Here is a 25,312-nt window from a genome sequence, read left to right as displayed (position 1 = left end):
GTAGGCTGCACGTTTGTCCTGCGATTCTTTCTTTTTTGGGACATTTGAGTTGTATCGTGACACATTTGTGGTCCCAGCGTGGCCGTCTTATTCCTTTTTGCCTCCAGCTGTCGTGGAGAGAGGTAGTTGTGGTATTTAAGCAGATTCAGTATAGCGACTTCAGCCCTGAGGTAAACAGCCTGACTGCTAACTAGAGAAGGTTAAGAGCTAAATGCATTTTTCAGTATCTGACTGCTGCTATAAACCTCTTCTCAGCGGTTTGTGTTCCAGCCTAATTGAACTATAGAAACTCGTGTAGCAGCCGCTGTTTTTGGACCCTGCTGTCTTGTCCCAGTTGATTTTATTTTTATTGGTTTCATTTTCTTTCACTTTGCCTTGTTTTATTTGGTCTATTTGTGGACTGTAGTTTATATTTGTGCCCACGCGGCCGGGCCAGAGTGATCCCCTGCCCGTGTGTCGTGCTGCTTCTTTGTTACCTCTGTACCGACCCAGCTGATTTGCTCCTGGAGCTGTGGAGGATTATGCTTTTTGGGAGGAGCTATTTTAACCACTGTAACCAGTATAGATCACTCTTCACACGAGTGGTGTTTGACTTTAAGCTCGTGTGTGTGTGTTGACCAGCAACGCCCATCATAAAGGTGTTACCAGTGTTTGTTTACATGGTTCTCCCTGCGTAGTGAAGCAGGAGGGAATCCCTCTGATGACATCAGACATGTAAAAGATGTTTATGAAAGCGTGTGAGAGGTCATGTGGAATGACTGACACTCCCAGGGACAGGTCAGGTGATAGGACATGAGTTTATGACCAGTTTCAGACTGAACTGCTTTTCTGCGTCACTGACGACTCTCTCACTGCAGTTTTTATTTTTCTGTAGTATTTTCTATTATTTTCACTTCAGCTGGAAACATTTGATTTGTTCAACATCAGCCTGATTTAAGCTGCTAAATCTAAAACAACTGTGGGTCAGTAATAACTAATCCATCAGTGTTTGCACCGTAAACATCTGACTGCTTGGCTGCAGCAGGAGAGGACTCCTTCAACCTGACGACAAAAGATGACCTCTCACCTTTATCATTAACACACTGAGACTGTATCAGTCCCACTCCCAGTGACAAATCCACAGTTATCACCTGAACTAAATGATTTTATGATCAACTTATTCATTCATAACATGTTTAGGAGCCATTCATGATTAAAATATGTGATGTAATAGAATAGAATGCCTTTATTGTCACTATACAGTTGTACAATGAGATACAGAAAGGAAAAAAAAAGTAATATGTAATAAATAGTGTTATGTATATACAGTTGAGTTATTGCACATAGAATTGGTATTGCACAGTGGTGGTCCATAGGGGAAGTGGGGGGCCGTGTTATCGGTGCATGTGTGAGTTCAGGGTGGTTATCGCTTTGGGGAAGAAAGTGTTTTTGAGTCTGTGGGTTTTTGTGCTGATGCACCTGTAGCAGGTTGAACATGTTGAAACCAGGGTGGGAGCTGTCCTTGATAATGTTTGCTGCTCTGCTGAGGCAGCGGGAGGAATAAATGTCCATCAGGGAGGGGAGAGGGCAGCCGATGATCTTTTGTGCTGTCTTGACCACACTCTGAAGCCTCACTCTATCCGCCTTGGTGCAGCTGCCATACCATACCGTGATGCAGTAGGTTAGCAGGCTCTCAATGGACGAGCGGTAGAAGGTCAGCAGCAGGTTGGAGTTCAGCTTGTACTTCCTGAGGACTCTCAGGAAGTGCAGCCGCTGTTGGGCCTTCTTGATGACCGCTGAGATGTTTTCTGTCCAGGAGATGTCAGCAGAGATGAGGACACCAAGGAACCGGAAGGTGTGGACCCTCTCCACACACTCCCCGTTGATGTAGAGGGGGGCCAAGTCAGTGCTGTGTCTCCTGAAGTCAACAATGAGCTCTTTGGTTTTCTTAGTGTTCAGTGCCAGGTTGTTTTCTGAACACCAGGCTGCCAGCTTCAGGACTTCCTCTCTGTAGTCTGCCTCGTCTCCCTATGAGATGAGTCCGACTACCGTGGTGTCATCAGCAAACTTGATGATGGGATTGTTGTTGCGGGTCTGGGTCGAACTGCAGTCGTGGGTGTAGAGAGAATACAGGAGGGGGCTCAGCACACAGCCCTGTGGGGAGCCGGTGCTCAGTGTGCGAGTGGAGGAGAGATGAGGGCCGAGTCTCACAGTCTGGGGCCGGTTTGGGGCTGCCTGATCCAGTGAGAGGTTGAAGAGTCTGGTGAAGATGAGGGTGAGCTGGTGTGCGCATGCTCTTAGTACCTTGCCAGGTACTCCGTCTGGACCGGCCGCCTTCCTGGGGTTCACTGCTAGGAGCACACGTCTGACATCATGCTGCGTTACAGTGAGTGGAGCGGTGCAGGAACCAGGTGAGGATGAGGATGGGAGCAGGGCTGAGGCAGATGAGTGTTGCTGTTGTGGTGTTTCAAAGCGGGCGAAGAAGCTGTTTATTTCCTCTGCCAGCTGCACACTCGGGGTTTCTGTTTTCGCAGTGCTGCCTCTGTAGTTGATGATGTCTTGCATTCCCTGCCACACCTTCCGTGTGTTCAGCTCGGCTACATGTGTCAGTGTTCTGTTTCCTCACAGTGTTTCCAGCTGTGTTCACTTTATCTGCAAATTTTCATGGGTTCACACAACAGCTGGATTCAAACATGTAAATCCAGAAAACTGTTCCAGTAATAAAGTAAACACACAGAACTGCTGCTGAAAATAAGTGAACAGGATTCTTTTGACACTTAAGATTAAAAAAATTAAAATAAATAAATGTAGCAAGGAAAAATTCGACTGGATGAGAGCACAGATCTACTAAGACCAGAGGAACGAGCTCTGTCACTGTTTGTTCAGTGTTTACTTTTTTTGGTGAACAAGGAAGGAGTTCCCTCCTGTCTTTCATTCCTTTTGCTGACGAAAAGGAATGAACTACAAATAACAGAGCTATAAATAACTCATATTTCAGAAACTACGTCACAATAGTGTCTCCCAGTGAAGAATGCAGATAGTTATTGTGTAACACAGTTTGTTCATGACTTCTGAACTTGACTCTCCAGTAATAAACCTGCTGTGTTATATTTAGACTCAGATAACATTTAAAGGCTCCGCTTAAATGGCACAAAATATGCAAAAGTGTGATTCTGAATCTTCTCTGCTGAGCTTTGAAAGTCATAAAACTGAGTATCTGAGTGAGTTTTTATGTTCTTCCCTCTGAAAGTACGAGGTTTCACTTCCTGTGTGGCGGTAATGTCAGTGTACGAGACAGCAGGGTTCACTTTATCTGTAATACAGAACAGTTCACGTGTTACACAACAGCTGGACTCAAATCCACATAAGTGTGTTTCAGTAAAAAGTCATAAGGAATCATAAAAGTGCTGCTAGAAGTAAAGCAAACAATGAATTTTGGGTCACAGATCTAAGTGTTTCCTGTGTTTGTTTACATGGTTCTCCCTGCGTAGGAAAGCAGGAGGGAATCCCTCTGATGACATCAGACATGTTATGTAAAAGATGTTTATAAAAGTGTGTGGAACGACTGACACTCCCAGTGACAGATCCACTGAGAGTTATCGCCTGACCTGAGATCATGAGTTCATGAGCAGTTTCAGACAGACAGTTTTTCTGGGTCGCTGCTTTACAATAGTGTGTGTGTGTGTGTGTGTGTGTGTGTGTGTGTGTGTGTGTGTGTGTGTGTGTGTGTGTGTGTGTGTGTGTGTGTGTGTGTGTGTGTGTGTGTGTGTGTGTGTGTGTGTAACATACATACAAGGTTGGTGGTTTGATCCTTGGCTCCTCAAATCTCTATCCTGCAACACACTAACCCTGATGCATCCATCAGAGTGAGAATGTTAGAAAGATAAAAAACACTCGAGTATAGAAGAAGTTTCTGTATGACTGGATGAATGTTGTATAAAGTGCTCTGAGTCTCCAGGAGTCTCTGTTAAATAAGAATCAGTCCACTGATCATACAGATCTTTTGCTGGAAACATACTTAACATTAAGGCTGATTCTTCTCAAATTGATCAGATGTTGAAATGCTTTTTGTGACCATTTGTTAACCATGAATCTAAATGTAAATTTTTTTGGTTCAAATCAGGTGAAGGTAGAATATCAGAGATAGAAAGCTCAAAACAGACGTATTGCAAGAAGTGACTTGATCCTCACTTGAGCCCATTACTCACACACTGATCCGGCACCAAGAATATATTTATACTGCTAAACACTCAGATTTCATGGCAAATACGTTTCCTTTTCCTTTTTTATTCCCTCTGACTTCTGCTACAAATATCTCATAAACAGGAGGCAGGTTCACTAAAACTACAGACTCACACATCATGTCAGTGTTATAACAAACCACATCCACAGCAGTGCACAGTTAAGGTTCTTCTTGGTTCAGAGGTCGCTCAGCAGAGGATGATTTAAAACATTTTTGGTTCACCTGTGTGATTGGTCAGAATTAGCCAATGAAAATAGGTCAAATGTTACCTTTTTGTAAAGAAGACATTAGGTTGAGAAAACACACCAGCCTTTCTCTGCATCATTTCTTTTTGGGTTTTTGTGTGTTTGTGGTGACCTTATTTTCCACATCAGCACATCGATGCAGGGTCTCTGTGGTCGTCATTATCTTATCATCTGTTTAGGCTGTCGCTGGTTTTCTGCATATTTCTTTCACTCTAAAAGTGAGAGTGAGTATGTTGTTGCTGCTTGTGCAATCAGACTGACTCATCATTCACTTTCTTTTGCTGGTCTGTATAAACTTTATTGTGCCGTCAGTGATTCATTACATCACTTGTTTCATTGTCATTGTTAAATTTTATTTGTTTATTTCTGTTCTATGTTTGTAGTTTTTGTACTTCTGTTGTGTTTCAGGGATATTAAAATGCACTACAGTCGTATTCAGCTGAGTTTATAATTTATAAAGTGAAAACATCAGCTGAAAGTCAAATCATATGTATTATTAATCTGAATTTTTTTTTAAAAAGATAAAACACAGCTGATTTTATTGGGGTTTTTTACCCAAAATGTTCTTTACTGTACAGTGACAGCAAAAAGGTTGCTGGTTAAAATCCCAGCTGGGCTCTTTCTGTGTGGAGTTTGTGTGTTCTCCAGTTTCCTCTCTGAAGATGTGCTTATTGGGTTCATCAGTTATTCTAAACTGGATGTGAGGAAACTAAAGTGCCTGAAGTGTTCAGATTAAACTGTTGCATGAAGATAAAATCTGACTTGTGGTTAGAAACACTTTGGAGGGCAGCAAGACTGAAATGAAAGCAGAGCTCATGTGATCCACCTGAGCTGGAATTTTTGTTTTGTGTTCTAACTGTTAATGCTTAATTAATACTGATTATTATGGATGATAATTATAAGGATTTGTTCTGATACAGCAGTGAGGACAGAGTTTAACGGCTGTAATGGTTTTACATGGTCATAGAATAAATTACATGTTTTTCCCATTTTCACGTTTGATCAAATATATTTAAATCATCATAGAGCTGTTATGTTTTCATGTAAAACAGGATGTGATGTTATGTGAAAGTACATTTGTTTGTTTCCTTTAAAACATGAACCAGAGTATCAGGAGATTCATTAAAACATAACATCTATAAATACTCATACTTAATAATCTGACCATCATTCTCTGCATCACTCAAAAGTTAGAGCCCGTTGACCAACACGCTGCAGACGCTCTACAGAGCAGAGTTAATATTTCACATATTTACTAAACCTCAGCCTCTGACAGGCTGCTGCTGATCTCAGTAAATAAACAGTTTCCCTGAGCTCAGATTGTCACATGTGATTAAAGAGGAGAGATGAACTGCAATTTTTAAAGTGCTGTCGAAATGTAAGATTATTCAACATTAAATACTGAAGGGACCTTCAGATCAGTCTATTGACCTTGAAGGAGAGGTCAGAGGTCAAACGAGACATAATATTTTAAATCATTTTACAGAGCGTTCTGTATGATGATAATACGGCCACACTTGTAAGAGTCATAGTTTCATCAGAAGTTACGAGGCTTTTTGTCAAACCTCCACCAGTAAATCATTAATTTGACTCAATGGTTTCAGATGTAAGCTGACGTCTGTCTGTTTTAAATCAGAGAAGTTCCTGTTAGAAAAAGCTGCTGAACTGATGAGAGATGAAGCACGTTTACTTATTTTATACAAACTGATGCTTCGTGTTGTCTTAAGCAGGATTTACAGTCCAGCTGATGCAGTGTTGTCGCTCCGCTTCAGGACAAACTTATAATAAAACACTTTTTTTTCTTATTAAGTTTTTTATTTCCAGAGCAAATTTTCTTATTTCAACTTAGTTTTTATTGATCATTTTTATTCAATTTTATTACTTTCAGTCTAGTTTTATGTCTTTTAATCATAATCATTTAGTGATGTATAGAGTGCAAATGTCAGAGACAAGATTTAGGTAAACCAGTGCATGTGTTACAGTAAAAACCCACTGAAGTTTATTTCACTGTAATACTCTTGGATTGTCCAGGCCGGCTGCGGTGACATTAATTCTCAGTAGAGGCAGTGGCCAAAACTAGTGGTTACTACATGCAGTCTGTGCTACATGTGAGACACGTGTGCTGGATGAGGAAGTGAGAGTTTATTCCTGTTAAACTTTGCTGTCATTAATGCATCATCTGCTTCCAGTGAAGCACAGACTGTAAACAGCTGCAGAAACAGCATGTTCATATTGTTTGAGCTTCTGTGGAGCTAATTGATGTTGTTATTGAGAATTCATCCATTTAATTACTGGCACAAAAACTCAAAGGTACGAGTCCTGATTTCATTTTAGATATATTAAAAATAATGGTAGCACTTTATATTAATGCCACACTGTTAAACATAAATAAGGTATTTAAAACATGCTTGATCCATAATGTGTATATTATTACTCTTCTTTGGTATGTTATTTATAAATACAGATGTATTATTATGACTATGATTATAGTTATTATTAGCAGTGATGTGATAGCTGTACAATATCTGTATTGACTAATAGCATATAAGGAGGAGTGCAGTGCTGCCAGCATCAGTGTAACCAGCAGAGCTTCCATTGTTCTCTGTACTGACATGTGTGAGCATTTATACTGGCAGGTGGAGGATGTTACACCATCACAACATTTTAAACAGTGTTGAATCTTTGCTGCAGGCTTGATCTCACAGATAAATGATCAAAGACTAACTGAAATCTCTGAGGTGGTGTGACGGTCACCTGCTGCATTTGATTGATTAAAACAGTCATATATCCAAGTTAGTCTCTGGATGCTGTGCTACATACTGCTGAGTCATTAATGACACAGCACGCTTTTGTTGTGTCAACATGACTTTCATGTTTGTCTATTATGAAACTTCAGAGTCGCTTACTTCACCTGAGAGGTTGGCTTGTTGCTATTTGTTATCAGTCGGACACATTATAACATGTCTGAGTCTTCAGTACTGAACAGTAAGTGAGAGAGCAGATTAGTTACAAACTGAGACGCGGAGTTTCTACAGAAATAATTCAAATACAAAGTAATTTAGGTGATGCGTTGAAGCATGACAGGCACGCAAGCGTCACAGTGGGAGTTCCCTTACGTCAACACGTCATGGGACTTCTTAACACTCTAGGGCTGAGTTAACCCCACCCAGATCGCCGTAGGCAGAGACTGTTTAGATATAAACAGCGAGTGAGCCTCGCAGCTCATTCATTCATTCATTCATTCAGAGCGAAGCAGGCAGGGACTGATCGGACTGCAGCTTTCCAAAAAACTCGCTTCTGTCAGAAAACGGAACTTTTAGTCATCGATCATGTCTCTGAACAACTTTAAGGACTTTTCCTTTTTCTCACTCTGGACTTTTCTCCTGTGCTCGGCTTTGTCCGTCTGGACTCCCGTACAAGGTAAACGGATGTGTCCAGCTTCCAGCTGCATGTTAGTGTAGATTACAGTGAATTTTAATCAAAAACTGGCGGATGTGAAAAAGCTGAATTGACTATTATCAGCTGTGCTGTGTTGTCCGTCACTAACAGTGGCGACAGCTGTCAGTGAGTTACTTTAAAATGAGAAGATTGTCAGGCAGGTTCTGACTGTGTGACGCGACTGCTCTCAGTTTAGAGGTTTGTTTATAACGGACACGATTGAGATGATTCACCGAGCAGGTTATAAGAGCCGTGTGTTTGTCAGAGGGGAGAAAGAGCAGAGTTACAAAAACAACGTCCGGTGAGCCGAAACTAAAAGACTGTTTATTGATCCGGAGTGACGCAGACTCTGCCTGCACACAGGCTGCTGCTGACAACACGTTTCCACAAACCCGCTTAGCTTTTATAAAAAACCTGTAAGTTTGACAATCCGCCGTCATGTCTCCATTGGGAATTACGTCTGACTGCCCACGTGGCTCGTTCGTCCAATCAGGTGTTTGTGCGTGTTTTGTAGTTTACTCTGGATTTGTAGTTTAAAATTTTTAAAAAATGAAATTAGTTGGTTATTAAATCTGAACTCGCAGTGAGGTTAAACAGTCGGTCTTAACAAGTAAATCATTAGAAGGGCAACATGAATCAGTGAAAACACCAAGCAGACTGTGTGATTGACTTAAATCAGCTTGTTTACTTCGAGTGTAAAACTTACTGAGGATGAGTCACATGAACTATTATTATGAATAAATACTTGTGTTGTTTCTTAGAAATTGGATGAGTCTGATCAATCAGTCTGTGTTGTTAAAATTTTAATAAACACATTATTCCTTGATAAAGTTTTATTATAGTCAAATAAAACGTTAGAAATTCAGGACCACAGACGGTACACACAAGGGTCAGTCAGCCTGTAACGGAACAACAAACAGCCGTCACTGACAACAACTGCACACTGGTTATGTCTGAAATTTTGTAGCGTATATTAAGAAATTCTACAAGGGTCTGTGGGAGTTCAGGAGGTTTCATTTTCTGTCTGTTTCCAGGTGAGGTTCTGGTGATTGGTTCAAATCTTCCAATCATTGCTGCTCCGGGTGATGATGTCATCCTGCCGTGTCACCTGGCGCCCATGTTCGATGTCCAGGGTCTGACGGTGGAGTGGTCCAAACCCGACCTGAAGCCCGACCCGTCGGACCGGCTGAGCCGAGTGGAGTACGTTCACCTGTACAGGGACAGGAAGGAGGTCCCCGACATGAAGATGGCCTCGTACTTCAGGAGGACGGAGCTGTTCATGGACGCCATGAAACACGGGAACATTTCACTGAAGATCCTGAACGTGTCGGAGGAAGACAACGGCAGATACAGATGCTTCATCCCCAAGCTGAGGAGCACAGTGAAAGCTGCAATTGTTGAACTTGTAGTCGGTGAGAAGATTTGTTTTGGTGATGTTTGTGGTTCCAAACTCAAAGTTGTTTTGTCCCCAATACAAACTTTCAGCCTAATTTTAATAACAGATTTTGACTGTTTTGTCTTTTAGATTCAAACTTTGCTAAAACCTCAACAACAGAGACGCCGCTGCAAACTCCAGATCCTCAGGACACGACTCCAACAAATGGTGAGAAAACAGTCCAACTCTTCTCTGCGTCATCCCTGTTTGGGTTTTTGTGTATTTGTGGTGACCTTCTTGTCTTTTCTACTTCAGCAGGTCGATCCAGGGTCGCTGTGGTCGTCATTGTCATCGCTCTTATATCGGCTGTAGCTGTTGCTGGTCTTATTGTATATTTTTGCTGCCATCATCTTCATCGAACTGTAAGTAAGAAAGAAACAAACAAATAAACACAAACATGTTGTTGCTTCTTGTGTCGTCAGACTGACTCATTATTCTCCTTCTTTCAGCAGAAGCATCCAGAGGATGATGAGACACAAAAACAACCACTAACAGTCTAGCTGCCTTGCTCAAAGGAGCGTTGGTCTTAATGCAGCTGAGAGCATCAGAGATTTATCTGTGCTGGATCTTCAGTCACATTGGGGATTCAAACCAGCATCCACAGGGTGACCCTCGGACCTAGCAGCACTGAGATCATCATAAGGTCACACCTACAAAAGGATGTGAGCCTGATTTGAACTTTGACCCCAGCTGAAGGCTCGAGCCTCGTCCAGCTTATTTATCGAGCTCATTTTCATACAAAGAAAGTGTAGAACAAGAAAACCCAGAGTGGAAGATCAGAGGATGTAAACAGGAAATATTTCTTACAGAAGTCTTCAGTCAGAGTGGCTGCTGTCAGACTCTGGAGGATCTGCTTGGAAACATCAAGCAGTGAAACTGATGGATTTCCTCCTTCAATACAAAACTGTGAATTTCAGCCTGGAGAAGAAACACTCCTCTGCCTCACTGTCAGCATGTTTAATGAATATTTATTTAGTCTTTACCTCACTGGTTAAGGTGCACTTAAATCTCTCAGTGAGACCTCAAAGTGTCTCCGATGGACAAATTAAAATGAAAATGAAAACTGTTGGAAAATCACCAGTAGACTGTGAAGTACCAGGAACAGGATTTATGGAGCTCACATTAAGCACATTAACTTTAATGTCTCAGAGAAACTGAACTATAAGCTGAACACTTTAAGTAACTGCTGCACTTTATAAACACAGAAAGAAGCTGATTTATACTCTAGATTTTTAACTAATTTATTACATTTACTGTGAAACTTCCTGCTGGTTGGGACTCGATGCTCAGACTTTAACGTCATAGTCTGATTTGTGACTTTGTGCTTTCACTGCCTTTAAGTCAAAGTCAGTGTTTATGTCACAGACAGATGAGTGTGTGATGAAACAAGCTTAAACTTCAACACGAGAATAAAAACATTTAAATACTGACCTGAAAGAATTTCTTAGATTCGTTGATTTTCAAGCCTCTTCTTGACATTTTGTTACAATTTGTGTGTTTTCTTGTTTTTACAACTAATACCTCATCCTATTAATTAATTTATGTAAGTTATGTATTTATTGTTGTCATGTGTCGTTTCCTGTTTGCATTTGATGATGTTTTCAGTCAGTTGAACCAAATTACCTGTTCAAAAATTTGAGTTTTTTCTTAGTTAGATATTAAAATGATTCACTGAGTTTACTGTTGTTGTTCCATGTTCTTGAATAACATCAGTATTTGGTGAACATGATGATGAAATCAAATAAATCTGTAAAAGTTTGTCATCATTGTGTCTGCTGTCTGTTTCTTCGTCTGTCGGTGACTGATCATGTGACTGTTTCTGTCTGTATGTTCTTAACACATTAATCTTCAATGTGAGGCTTTAATTTGAACTGTGAAGCACTTTCTAACTCTGGGTTCTCTATAAATCAAGTTATAATTATTCATGAAGGCCATTCAAAGCTCTTCTTCAGATGTTGGCACATATTTGAAAAGTATAAAAAACTTAGAGGCAGAAGAAATGATCTGTCAACAGCGACATTCACAGGGCCATTAACAGTGATCCCACTTTTGCAAGACTGATAGACAATAATGTGCTGTATGTTGTAATCATAAAGACAAGCAGTGTGTTGATGTCGTGTTAAAAGTATTCATTTGTGACTGAGCTGATGAGACACGTTTTACTGAAGTCGAGCTTATAACTGAGTGAGAAATGTAACGTGTGTAATGAAGTGATTTTAATGTTTAAACTTTGCTCCAATCCCTGTTTGTGGAAGTTCACAGAGAGATTGTAAACACTTTGAATAAAACAAACGTGTGAATATTCATGAAAGATCACAAACAAATGACCTACATGTATGTTTCAGCCAGTACATTTTATTTCTATGATAATTAAGTTAATTCAGACCTGCAGGTCTTATTATGGCACATTCACTCTTATATCATGTGCTCACAAAAGCAGAGAATATTTACTGGGAGCCATAAAAAACACATTAGTTCATCCTGAGTGATCTGGGACAGTCACATTCAGTCATGTGATGGCATCACACTTTGGGAATGAGGGGGATTCCCTCCCCTCTGGTCGACATGCCCCTTTCTCTGCTCATTTGGTTTCAACCCAGGTGGGAAGACCCCCACATCCCCACTTTTGATTTTTAGCTCTGCGTCTCAAAACAGCCCACAGCTGCAAAAAAACTCCCAGCCTGACTTTCACTTCCACACTTACGCCCCGTAACAGCAGAGGGGCGCTGCTTCAGGGGATGATCAGACTCTTGTTCCATTTCTCCTTTTTATTCACTTTTACCTGGGTAGACTTTAACAGGAGAAAACATTCCCTAAGTTTCATTCTTTAAGCCTAAAATTTGACAAAAAAGCCCATTAAAAAAGCAAACTATTTGAAACTTTGAGTCTTTTGGTGCTTCAGATTTTGCACATTGAGGCTGTTCTGACCTGGATCTATTGAGCTGGGTGTTAGATCCAGCATTGTGGGTGAAACCAAGGAAACTAGATGTTTAAATGAATCTTGAAAATCTTCTGATTTTATTTGAGTTTTTCAAGTTTAAAAAATAGTTTCAGTTAATTTTAAAATTTAAAACGTTTTGTTATGTTTGGCTTTAGGTTTAGTTTAATTTTCTAGAAATTTTCTTGTTGTGGGGACGTCCGGACTGTCTGCAGTGAGCTCTGCTCTCAGTACAGCCGCTGTTCAAAGTGTAACACTGTAGTGAAAGCTGTGGGGAGGTAAAGCAGAAGTAAAACCAGGTGATAGAAAACACAGAAAAGTGTTAGTTGTGTGTCTGTGGTTTTCATGTTGGGCTTTTTTAAAAAAGTATTTGGCAGTTCTGTTCTTGGTTCTTTGCTCCTGGTGAACTTTGCTGTTTCCCTTCTCTTATTAATGAGTGTGAGGCTCAAAACCGTCTCACAGTGACACTATTGACAAATTTGGGCATCGCAACATCTTGATAATGCTGTTCTGTGAGGCTGTTCAAGATAAGCTGTGACTCCGGGCACTGTTTTCTCCCTCTGTTTATGAGGCTGTTTCCGTTGCTTGGTAACTCAGTGCAAGGCAAAAAAAAAAGTTCAATAATAAACTATAGTGAGCAAACACTGTTGTGTTTACCGGTATAACCACGCAGGTTTTCAGCTGTGTGTTATTTCAAGTAGTTCAAAAAATAACTTTAGAAAAACACAAGTGATACACAGATCCCCCAAAAACCGCACAGTCATTCGACAACAACAACAACAATATTAATAATAAACAAATAAATAAAGCTAAGGAAAAAAGAGTTTTAACGGGTGTTTTAGAAATAGCCAATGAGGGCCGGACCTAACCCGCGCAGAGAGATCCTCAGTGTGTTGTTGTTGTTTTAAACGACATTTTCTGTTTAAAGTAGAAGAAGAGAACAGTCCGGAGTCAAAGCTGAACATTTCGGCCTCTTTTACTTTTACTTTCCTTCTTGAAACCAGGGTCTCTCTCTCTCTCTCTCTCTCTTGCTGATATAAGTCGATAGAGCTCACTCTCTGTCTCTCGGCTATACGACAGTAATCGTCAATATTTATTTCTTTACACTTTGTGTTTAACTCATTTAAACCCACAAAAGTAATAGTAAACAATAGTTTTATGTATGAAATTTTAAAATGTTTCGGAGTGATTTTTAAAGCATTTTTCAGAAAAAATACTTTAATATTATAATATGGGGAGATTTATGTGTCACATGACCAGAGCTGTTTACTTCCTGGTTGCTCTTTGAGAATGGATCTCCGCGTCGAAGCGTCCAAAGAAAAGGTCAGTAAATTACGTTAAAATACACGGATTGCAAATAGTTTTGTTACACGTGACCTTAATGTGTCTGCAGTAATGTTATGGTCATCTGCGATTACTCGAGCGCAGTGTTGCCAACTTAGCGACTTTGTCGCTATATTTAGCGAGTTTTCAGACCCCCTAGCGACTTTTTTTCTTTAAAAAGTCGCTAAAAAAGACGTGAAAGCGTGTATCACTTTTACTCTCAACAAGCAGCGGGTGCTGTAACACAGTCAGTTCTTCTTTTACTCTTATGCTGTTTTGTGGATCACAAGGTTTAAAACTACTTATAAACACACACACACAAAGTAACTCCACCAGAGTGCCTATTTCGGGTCACTTTTGCCAGTCCAAGCCCGGGTAAAGGAGCAGGGTTGGAATTGTGACATTAAAAAAAACAATAATTGCTGAAAGAAATTTAATTTGTAGTTCTAAATAAACTCTAAATGCATTTAGGACGTTTTTTACTCACTTTATGTCTCTTCCACTTTGTTATTTCTCTCTCCAACAACATAGGTTACAATTATATTAGCGTGACCAATTATGCAAATTAGGTGATGACGTCATTTAGCGACTTCTAGCGACTTTTAGGACAACCAATAGCGATTTTCCTTACTGGGGAGTTGGCAACACTGCTCGAGCGTCTGTTTGCAGCTTGAGTAAAAGAGTTCTGACAGTCGCAGAAGTTCGTTCGTTACTGTGTATTGTTGTCGTGGGGACATCGTGTGTTTGATTCACGGCACAGAAACGCAGAGGAACGAGCCCTGATTTTTATTGTAAATGTATAAAAATCAGTTAATGAGCAGAGCTTCCTTTTTTCTCTGTACACAATACTGACATGTATGTGACACACTGCGGGTGGAGGAGGTGAGTGGGTGAAACGATGACTATGCAGATTTTAGCCAGAGTTGCTTTTCTATTTTAAAGATTAATAATGTTATATTTCTGAGTAAATCGTGATGTTTAGCAGCTGCTGTTCCTGAAACACAGCTCTGATCGGACCGAGCCTGAAACAGAATCAGGAATATGACGAAACTTTCTGTCTCTCTTTTGTTATTCAAGTGAAACGTTACAATAAAATGTGTCTGTTTGAGTCTTGAACGTTGAATAGAAAAGTGAGAGGATCCCGAAACGTTGATTTTGTTCATCTGAAAGTTTTCAGTGTGAGAAACATTTCGTCACTCATCCAACTGACTTCTTCGTTCTCAGCTGACTGCAGGTTTCTTGTAAACGCTTTATAATGTTGGGGAAACCTGGCACATCAGCTTTTAAATGTTCCCATTACTGATGGAAATCTCACAGTGTAAGAAGGCCAACCTGCCTTCATATCCTCCCTGATGTATCTGATGTGTTCGTCCAGCTAGTTGCTGTGATCCGTGAATTGTGGTACGTCCTGAGATTTGATTGTCACCCAGGTGTCATCCACATACCTGAACCAATGACTTGGTGGTGATCCAGGGTAGGATAGCACCGCCCTCCGAGATAACAGCAGGCAATAACAATCCAAATAAAGTCATTTATGAGACTGAGATTGGCTTCCTGTGATAGTGAGAGTGATAGTATGAAAGCATGCAAACGCCGCCCTGAAACTTCCATTACATCACCAGGTTACTCCTATTTATAAACAATGATAATGTCATCAAGGAAATAAGGAAAGCCTGCGATCAAAGAGAGAACTGTGAGTATCTGAGTGAGTTTTTATGTTCTTACCTCTGAAAGTACGAGGTTTCACTTCCTGTGTGGCGGTAATGTCAGTGCACGAGACAGCAGGGTTCACTTTATCTGCAGAACAGTTCACGTGTTACACAACAGCTGGAGTAGAATGTGTAAATCCACATAAGTGTGTTTCAGTAATAAGTCAGAAGGAATCATAAAAGTGCTGCTGGAAGTAAAGCAAACAATGAATCTGGGTCACAGATCTCAACAACCAACACCCATCATAAAAGTGTTGTCTGTGTTTGTTTACATGGTTCTCCCTGCAGAAGAAACAACTGACACTCCCAGTGACAGATCCACTGAGAGTTATCGCCTGACCTGAGATCATGAGTTCATGATCAGTTTCAGACAGAACTGTTTATCTGGGTCGTTGCTTTACAATAAAGCGCCTGACGACTGTTGTTGGGAGAGAGAGAGAGAGATAGATAGATGATTTATTTTTTCTAATTTTTAAGAGCAAAAAGAAAATCAGTCTTTATTTTTCTGTCCTCTCCTGCTCCAGTCAAACAGTGAGATGTTTAGGTGCAAACATCTCGTTCGAGGACAACCACACTTTAGTGTTAAGAATAAATAAAAAAAAAAAAAACTAGTTTTCAATAGTTTTTAGAGATATTTAAGTGTTGCTCAGGATTCCCCTCGCTCTCCTAAACCTAGTAGATTTCTGTTGGTGTAGATTTTGCTGTCAGCCACCAGCTGACATTAGTAGCTGGTCAGTATCATAGTTAGTGAACTAAATTTGTCATGTCAACTCGCAGTCAAAGTGTAAATTTACACTGCATGTCTGTGTTGAGAAGTAACAGTTATATTTTTGTCGGCAGCCTGAATGTGAAGATGAGGAAGAAGAAGATCTGGATCCCCACAGACTGTTAACAAGATGACATCATAGATTTCAGGCCTTTTTTCATGGTTCCACTGTGGACTTTACTACAATCGACTGTAGGTAATGTTAAATACCCCAATTCTTTGATCTTGGGGCTGAAGGAAGAACAACACTCGGTGTTTAAATGCTCAATCAACAATCACTTTAATCAATACACTCTTATTATTCCATACAAATACCATGAGCAATACAATCATCTGGATGGGAGATGTGCACAAAGAGGGTCACAGCAGATCTCAAAATGTCGGACCATTACTCGAACTCTTATAGCCTCTGGTGGCTCCCACCTCGTCATAAACCTAAACATCCACATTCTTTCTATCTGACCTGGGCTCCCTGTTTTTCTGCTCCTGGCTAATGTGGGGGAGAAGCTCCCGTGCAGTATGCTCTGTTCTTTCTACAATCAGAAAAGCAAGGCCATGATTCCCTGCAAACAGTATTCTCTTTATAAATCAGCAGTATGAAGTACCATAAAACAGTGTAATTCATTCACAGCAAATTAGCAGTCCAATGTAATACAAATCAGTCTAATAAATCTAATAATCTTCACCTTTTTCTAAATCAGGAGTATAATGCAACCTAAAACTACATAATGATTTCACAATCTTTAATCAGCCGTATAATGATTCAACAATTCTTTGATTAGAGGTATAATGTAACATACGACAGTGCAATAATCTCACAGTATTGATCCAGGTGTTGTTGTTATGTTTTTATGTGTCAGTGTTTTTCATTTTTGATTATTTAAAAATGGAGATGCCATTTCCAATTACAGCAGGTTTGTTGCCACTAAATATGTTCACTTTACTTTAAAACACTCAAGTTTAAGAACCGAGAGCAGCAAACAAAATGTGAAGATGAGTAATGCAAACCTATGACCTTTCCTGGATATTCAAATTCCAAGTTCCTCTGTGTTCTCCATGTGAGGTGGCTGTAGAGCAGGTCCTCTACCAAATGAAAGGTTGGTGAGTTGATCCTTGGCTCCTTAAATCCACCAAATATCCTTGAGCAAAATACGAACCCTGATGCATCCATCAGAGTGAGAATGTTATATAGAAAGATAGAAATGCACAGGCCATTATTATTAGTGCTGTGGATTGTAAAGAACAATGTGGATTAGACAATCACTTTAACACTGGAATCCAAAGTGAAATCAAATAATCAATCGGATATTATGTAAATATATAAATAATATATAAATACCTGTTTTGAATGGCAGAAAGATGTGAGAAAGTAAGAAAGACAGAGACAGGTGGGTGAGCTCCATTCACTCTCATCAGCAGAGAGAGAGAGAGAGCTGCACACTGTGCTGTAAACTCTTTAAAATGCCTCAATAAAAGCCTCCTCTGTGCCCTCAAGGAGAAACTGAAACCGGAGCAGTTTCCAGCTCTGACTGTCTGTTTGTTCCACTTTCAGCAGAAAACCTTATTTGCTGCAAAAAGTGACTTCATCCTCACTTTACTGAGCTGCCATAAAGAATAGATTTATACTGCTAAAATAAATGTTAGAAAAATGTTCAATTTTCAGGGCAAAATTTTTTCCCTTTTTTATTCAGGTTCACTATGACCAAAACTACAGATTCAAACATCATGTCAGTCTTATAAGATAGAGCATCCACAGCAGTATAAAGTTAAGTTTGTTCTTGGTTCAGAGGTCGCTCAGCAGAGAATTTTTGGTCAACCTGTGTGAAATCGACTCTTACGATTGGTCAGAATCAGCCGATGAAAGTAGGTCAAATGTTACCTTTTTATAAAGAAGGAATTAAGTTGAGAAAACAGTCCAACTTTTCTCTGCATCATATCTTTTTGGGTTTTTGTGTGTTTGTGGGGACCTTTTTGTCTTTTGTACATCAGCAGATCGATGCAGGGTCTCTGTGGTCGTTGTTATTTTATCATCTGTTTCGGCTGTCGCTGGTTTATTCTTTCACTGCCTTCATCAGAAACTAAAAGTGAGAGTAAGTATGTTGTTGCTGCTTGTGCAATCAGACTGACTCATCATTCACTTTCTTGTCCTCGTCTGTATAAACTTTGTTGTGCCATCAGTGATGTCATTGCATCACTTGTGTTTCATTGTCATTGTTGTATATTGTTTATTAATGCCTGTTTGTTGTTGCACTGAATGAAGGTTCTGTGTCTGTAGTTTTTGTACATTTGTTGTGTTTCAGGGATATTTAATGTGTATTCAGCTGAGTAAAGTGAAAACATCAACTGAAAATCAAATCATATGTATTATTACTTTAAATTAAACAAAATATAAAACACAGCTGATTTTATCGTTGTTTCTTTTCCCCCAAGTGTTCTTTACTGGACAGTAAAACCAGAAAATAGTCACCATGATGGTCCATATGTTGATTTAGTGGTTAGTTTGTTGCCTCACAGCAAAAAGGTTGCTGGTTAAAATCTCAGCTGGGCTCTTTCTGTGTGGAGTTTGTGTGTTCTCCAGCTTCCTCTCTGAAGATGTGCTTATTGGGTTCATCAGTTATTCTAAATTGTATGTGAGGAAACTAAAGTGCTTGAAGTTCAGATTAAACTGTTGCATGGAGATAAAATCTGACTTGTGGTTAGAAACACTTTGAGTGGGCAGCAAGACTGAAATGAAAGCAGAGCTCATGTGATCCACCTGAGCTGCCATTTTTGTTTTGTGTTCTAACTGTTAATGCTTAATTAATACTGATTATTATGGATGATAATTATAATTATAACTATTTTATAATTATAATTATTTTTCTCAAACCATGAACCAGAGTGTCACGAGATTTAAAAAATATAATCTAGACAAGGGCGTAGATTTGGCATGGACGGAAGGGACATGTCCCCACCATATCCAGTGATTATTGAATCGCTGGATATTGAATTGTAATCTTAAATGGTTTAAAAGCATGTAGAATAGCATATGTAGGCAAGTATATTTGTCCCCTTTTATCAAGAAGCAAAGACAAAAAGGAAAAAGAAAAGAAACAGGGCAGGGTTCGGTGGTTGAATCATCCGTCCCCACCAATGCCAAAACCAAATCTACGCCCTTGTTATTAGCAGTAATGTAAAAGCTGTACAATATCTGTATTGACTAATAGCATATAAGGAGGAGAGCAGTGCTGCCAGCATCAATCTAACCAGCAGAGCTTCCATTGTTCTCTGTACTGACATGTATGAGCAAACAACCAGTCTAGCAGCATTGTGATGTTACATCATCACATCATTTTAAACAATGTTGAATCTTTGCTGCAGGTTTGATCTCACAGATAAATGATCAAAGTCATCTTCTGTATCTATTAGACTGATTAAACAGTCATATTTCCAAGTTAGTCTCTGGATGCTGTGCCACATACTGCTGAATCATTAATGACACAGCACGTTTTGGTTGCGTTAATATGACTTTCATGTTTCTCCATTATGAACGTTCAGAGTCGCTTACTTCACCTGACAGGTTGGCTTGTTTTTATTTGTTATCAGTGAGACACATTTAACATCTCTGAGTCTTCATTACTGAACAGAAAGTGAGACCGAGCGGATTGTTTTCATGAAGCTGAGCCTCGGAGTTTCTATAGAAATGATCCAAATACAAAGTAATTTAGGTGAATAAAGAGCGAGTCAGCTTCACAGGTCATTCATTCAGAGCGAAGCAGGCAGGGACTGATCGGACTGCAGCTTTTTCTTTGTCCGTTTGGACTCCCGTACAAGGTAAACGGATGTTTCCAGCTGCATGTTAGTGCAGATTACAGTGAATTTTAATCAAAAACTGGCGGATGTGAAAAAGCTGAATTGACTATTATCAGCTGTGCTGTGTTGTCCGTCACTAACAGTGGTGACAGCTGTCAGTGAGTTACTTTAAAACCGGAAGAAGCTTAAAACGAGAAGATTGTCAGGCAGGTTCTGACTGTGTGAAGCGACTGTTTTGTTTGTTTTTAGTGGACACGATGGAGATGATTCACCGAGCAGGTCTAACGTGTCACGCGTTTATGAAAGCCTTGTGTTTGTCAGAGGGGAGAAAGAGCAGAGTTACAAACACAACGTCCGAAACTAAAAGACTGATTGTTGATCCGGAATGATGCCGATTCAGTCCGCACACAGGCTGCTGCTGACCTCACGTTTCCACAAACGCACTTCGCTTTCATAAAAAAACGTGTAAGTTTGACAATCCGCCGTCATGTCTCCATTGGGAATTACGTCTGACTGCCCACGTGGCTCGTTCGTCCAATTAGGTTTTTGTGCGTGTTTTGTAGTTTACTCTGGATTTGTAGTTTAAAGTTATTAATAAATGAAATTAGTTGGTTATTAAACCTGAACTCGCAGTGAGGTTAAACAGTCACACATTTGTGTCACAGCTGTGTCACAAATGTTCATAGAATTTTTCTTTAATGCTGTGAAAACCTTCCAGCCCTGCTGTTTGGGAATCATCCATTTCAGTCCAGCACAGCGATGATCAGGGAAGATCATTTCTCTAACAACACTTTCTTTTAGCAAAGCTTTGATCTAAAAGACAAATCAGTCAAAATCTGTTATTAAAATGAGGCTGAAAGTATTGGGGACAAAACAACTTAAAAACACAAATCCGAGTGTTTGAGTTTGGAACCACAAACATCACTAAAACAAATCTTCTCACCAACTACAAGTTCAATGATTGCAGACTTGACTCTGCTCTGCAGCTTGGGGATGAAACATCTGTATCTGCCGTTGTCTTCAGGTCGATGATTGGAAGATTTGAACCAATCACCAGAACATCGCCTGGAAACAGACAGAAAATTAAACCTCCTGAACTCCCACAGAACGTCCACAGATCCCTGTAGACACACCAAAGACCTGGAGATCATGATCACGAAAGAACATGAGATCATGGCCTCTGTGCTGTTACTCAAGTCTTTCTTAATATATGCTACAAAATTTCAGACATAACCAGTGTGCAATTGTTGTCAGTGACGGCTGTTTGTTGTTCTGTTACAGGCTGAATGACCCTTGTGTTTACCGTCTGTGGTCCTGAATTTCTAACATTTTATTGTTATTGTTTATTTTATTGTTCATCGATGGCATGAACATGGGAGCATTTCACTGAAGATCCTGAACGAGCCACAGTCACAACTCGGACGTAAGGCCTGAGTCAGTTAGGAATGAGGACTGACAGCCCACGTGACTCGTTCATCCAATCAGGTGTTTGTGCGTGTTTTGTAGTTTACTCTGGATTTGTAGTTGTTTACATTTTTCATGTTTTGCACAAACTTCATGAACTGGGTATTCCGGTTTATCTGGTGATTGTGTTGACAAATGGGGAACAATGTGGGAGGAGTTTTAAGTCGGAGCTTAAAACTCCTCCCGTACTGCTCTCTCTGCTGATATGAGTGAATGGAGATCACCCAGCAGTCTTTCTCACGGACTTTCATCTATATGCCAGTAATTAGGTGGGCTGGCTGTAGCTCAGGAGGTAGAGCAGGTCCTCGATCAATCAGAAAGTTTAGTACAGTCTGCAAAATCTGCCACATATTCTTGGGCAAGATACTAACCTTGAGTTGTTCTCCAATGCATCCATCCAAGTGAGTGTTTGGTAGAACATGTGCTGGAATGGAAAGGTTGAATGAGGCATGTTGTGTAAAGAGCTTTGAGTGCTGTTGATATGAAATTATTTGAAGTGCCTCAATTCTATGCTTTATATTAATTAAAATGTCATATAACCATATAGTGTAGTTTTAAGTGGACACAGCCCTGAAAATAAAGGCATTAGACCATGTTTCTTTGGGGGGTAGAATGCTGTAGACTCTCGCCCACGCTTACCCGGGAAAAAGTAGATAACAGGGGACCATTTTCTAGTGGAAAGTTACTGAAACACTGTTGTTTAGACTAGAATAGAACAGAGCTGGTAATAAAACTGTTAGGGGCGCACCACCACTTTGAGATCCGTGGCATCGTGTCATGCAGGATGCATCTCCCTCCTAGAAGTGTTGTGTAAGAGAATGTGTGAAATCTCTTCTCCCCTCTATTTTTCTTCATCTCCCTCTCTTTCTTTCATTCTTTCTCCCTATCCTATCCCCCAGTCATGTCTTTCCCGTCTGTAACAATCGAAAATAAAATAAATACATAATTATAGTAAAGGTCAATCAAATGGACCAATATGGCAAGGCCATGATGATCCACTTGGTAAAGTAAACTAATGGCTAAAAGATCAAAACGGGACAAAAAAAGAAGAAAATAAACCGCACAGTGATGTGTTAATAATCCGAATTATTGAACAGTTAATGGAGTTCAAGTTCTTCGTGTGAAGGCTGAGGAGAAGTTTATAACATATTTGTATTTGTTTGTATGTGCTTTAAATATTTGTCACTTAGGCAAAGGTGTATTTTCTTATTAATCATCTTGTTGCTATTAATATGCACGTAAACAGCAGTTTAGTTTAATAAAGGAACATAAAATATACAAGGTTGTAAACCTCTTTGCCAGTAATTCAGAATAGCTGTTTTCTTTGGTTGTTGTCATGACAAAATTAAAATCGAAAGGAAAATTGTAGGCCTAGATACAAACTCAGTAACCTAAGCATAAAAGCATACCACTGTATTTAAATCGCTAGGAGCCCAATATAGTTTTGTCTCAGCCTGCTGCACAGACACAATGTATATGGAAAAACTCATTTGATATCTCTATAAAAGCCATAAACTATTTGCTTATTTTGGGAACATTTGGCGCACATGAAACAAAGGCACCTGAATTCTCAGTGTTTTGTTGGCGTCAGTCCTCGGGAGGGTGCTGTGGGAGAATCCAACAGGTTTTCAGGTATGGACGCCTTCATGTGCAGTCGGGAATATTGCTGTTAGACATTTCTACCCAGTATGAAAAGACGAATATTCAAGCCTTGCGACTTGGTTGTATAAAAACTGCATACACATTTATCATTTACATGCTTTAAAATTGATGAGTAAATACTGAAGGTTTGTTTGTTTGTTTGTGTTTTATTTTTATTTTATTTATTTATTTATTTATTAATTTATTTTTTTTTGGGGGGGGGGTAATTGAGTAATTAACTGAAACTAAAGGTTGAGCTAAGGTTAAATGAAACTAGTTGCTATACCGCAAACTTTTAAAGGTTTTCTTCAAAAGTAAATCAACTGTTTAATTTATTAAGTAATGGGTTTAAAAATAACTTCGAACTGTTCCTTTAACTCACAATTTCGCTTCAGAAACCAGAGCGAGCAGAAGACGGGACGCGTGGTAAGGTCATCGAGTGACTCGGGATAGTTACTGCCTGACTACTTTTGCCTTCGGATTTTTTCCCTCAGAGGTTTAGGGTTTGGGTACAGTGTCGCTGTGGTCGTCGTTGTCGTCACCTTATTATTAGTTTTGGGTCTCGCTGGTTTTGCTGCATATTTCTCTCACAGCATTTTTCAGAAACTAAAAGTAAGAAACAAACAAACAAACACAAACATGTTGTTCTTTCTTGTGCTCTCAGACTGACTCATTATTCAATTTCTTTCAGCAGAAGCATCAAAAGGATAAGACACAAAAACAACCACTGCAAGTCTAGAAGTGTAGATCTTCAATCAAATTGGGGATTCAAACCAGCATCCACAGGGTGACCCTCGGGCCCAGCAGCACTGAGATCATCATAAGGTCACTCCTTCAAAAGGATGTGAGCCTGATTTGAACTTTGACCCCAGCTGGAGACTCGAGCCTCGTCCAGCTTATTTATCGAGCTCATTTTCACATAAAGAAAGTGTAGAACAAGGAAACTCAGAGTGGAAGATCAGAGGATGTAAACAGGAAATATTTCTTGGCTGCTGTCAGACTCTGGAGGATCTGCTTGGAAACATCAAGCAGTGAAACTGATGGATTTCCTCCTTCAATACAAAACTGTGAAGTTCAGCCTGGAGAAGAAACACTCCTCTGCCTCACTGTCAGCATGATTAATGAATATTATTTAGTCTTTACCTCACTGGTTAAGGTGCACTTAAATCTTTCAGTGACACCTCAAAGTGTCTCTGATGGACAAATTAAAGGGTTTAAATCCTCCCTGATCATCACTGTGCTGGACTGACATGAATTATTGCCAAACCTCAGCAGGGCTGGAAGGTTTTTCATAGCGTTAAAGGGAATTTGTCACATTTGTGACACAGATAATATGGAAAGATGGAAATCAAAGATCACCTGAACACTGTGATAGAAACTCGCCTGCAGACTTTGAAATAACAGAAACAGGATTTATGGAGCTCACATTAAGCACTCCTTTGTTTTACTGACCTCACTGTATAAATGCAAACTTTGTTAGTACAGTTTGTGAGCTCTGCCTGTTTTTCTTATGTCACATGTTTGTAGACTTTGTCTACCATCTTTAATGTCTCAGAGAAACTGAAGCTGAACACTTTAAGTAACTGCTGCACTTTATAAACAGAAAGAAGCTGATTTATACTCCAGATTTTTAAACTACAACTAATTTATTACATTTACTGTGAAACTTCCTGCTGGTTGGGACTCGATGTTCAGACTTTAACGTCATAGTCCGATTTGTGACTTTGTGCTTTCACTGCCTTTAAGTCAAAGTCAGTGTTTATGTCACAGACAGATGAGTGTGTGATGAAACAAGCTTAAACTTCAACACGAGAATAAAAACATTTAAATACTGACCTGAAAGAGTTTCTTGGATTCTTTGATTTTCAAGCCTCTTCTTGACATTTTGTTACTATTTGTGTGTTTTCTTGTTTTTACAACTAATACCTCGTCCTATTAATTAATTTATGTAAGTTATGTATTTATTGTTGTCATGTGTCGTTTCATGTTTTGCATTTGATGATGTTTTCAAACATTTGAACCAAATGAACTGTTTCAAAATGTGACTGTTTTGTTTCATAGGTATTACAATGATTCACAGAGTTTACTGTTGTTGTTCTTGAATAACATCAGTATTTGGTGAACATGATGACGAAATCAAATAAATCTGCAACAGTTTGTCATCACTGTGTCTGCTGTCTTTTTCTCCTTAAGCTCTTCATCACACTCACTCTCATTTCACTGATTTGTTTAACAGCACTGCTGAAAACTCATTTTATAGGTTAATAGTCTGTCAGTGACTGGTCATGTGACTGATCATGTGACTGTTTGTGTCTGTATGTTCTTAACACATTAATCTT

General features: G+C 39.6%; 1 protein-coding gene across 4 annotated transcripts; it reads left to right on the top strand.

Annotated features, from left to right (window-relative positions):
• Positions 1 to 7,703: 7,703 nt before the first annotated feature.
• Positions 7,704 to 24,815, top strand: LOC102076990 (CD276 antigen). Of its 4 annotated transcripts, none has more exons than XM_005462710.4 (6): positions 7,704 to 7,887; positions 8,940 to 9,317; positions 9,431 to 9,508; positions 9,599 to 9,618; positions 23,499 to 23,585; positions 23,665 to 24,815. In XM_005462710.4, the coding sequence occupies exons 1-6, from the start codon at positions 7,797 to 7,799 to the stop codon at positions 23,710 to 23,712; spliced, it is 702 nt and encodes a 233-aa protein (XP_005462767.2). In that variant the 5' UTR covers positions 7,704 to 7,796; the 3' UTR covers positions 23,713 to 24,815. The 4 variants fall into 4 exon arrangements, with proteins under 4 accessions (XP_005462767.2, XP_005462766.2, XP_013121243.1 ...); XM_005462709.4 differs by having other exon boundaries at positions 9,596 to 9,618; XM_013265789.3 differs by lacking the exons at positions 23,499 to 23,585; positions 23,665 to 24,815 and adding an exon at positions 9,790 to 11,104 and having other exon boundaries at positions 9,599 to 9,702.
• Positions 24,816 to 25,312: the final 497 nt, after the last annotated feature.

Source organism: Oreochromis niloticus, linkage group LG3 (assembly GCF_001858045.2).
Source record: "Oreochromis niloticus isolate F11D_XX linkage group LG3, O_niloticus_UMD_NMBU, whole genome shotgun sequence".
Taxonomy (NCBI): domain Eukaryota; kingdom Metazoa; phylum Chordata; class Actinopteri; order Cichliformes; family Cichlidae; genus Oreochromis; species Oreochromis niloticus.
The sequence above is the reverse complement of the archived record's forward strand: the minus strand, read 5'-3'. Positions and strand labels throughout refer to the sequence as shown.

Coding starts and splice junctions, on each gene's coding strand:
- LOC102076990 (XM_005462709.4), top strand. CDS start 7,797: ATGTCTCTGAACAACTTTAAGGACTTTTCCTTTTTCTCACTCTGGACT. Junction 7,888..8,939: donor CGTCTGGACTCCCGTACAAG/GTAAACGGATGT, acceptor GTCTGTTTCCAG/GTGAGGTTCTGGTGATTGGT. Junction 9,318..9,430: donor AATTGTTGAACTTGTAGTCG/GTGAGAAGATTT, acceptor TTTGTCTTTTAG/ATTCAAACTTTGCTAAAACC.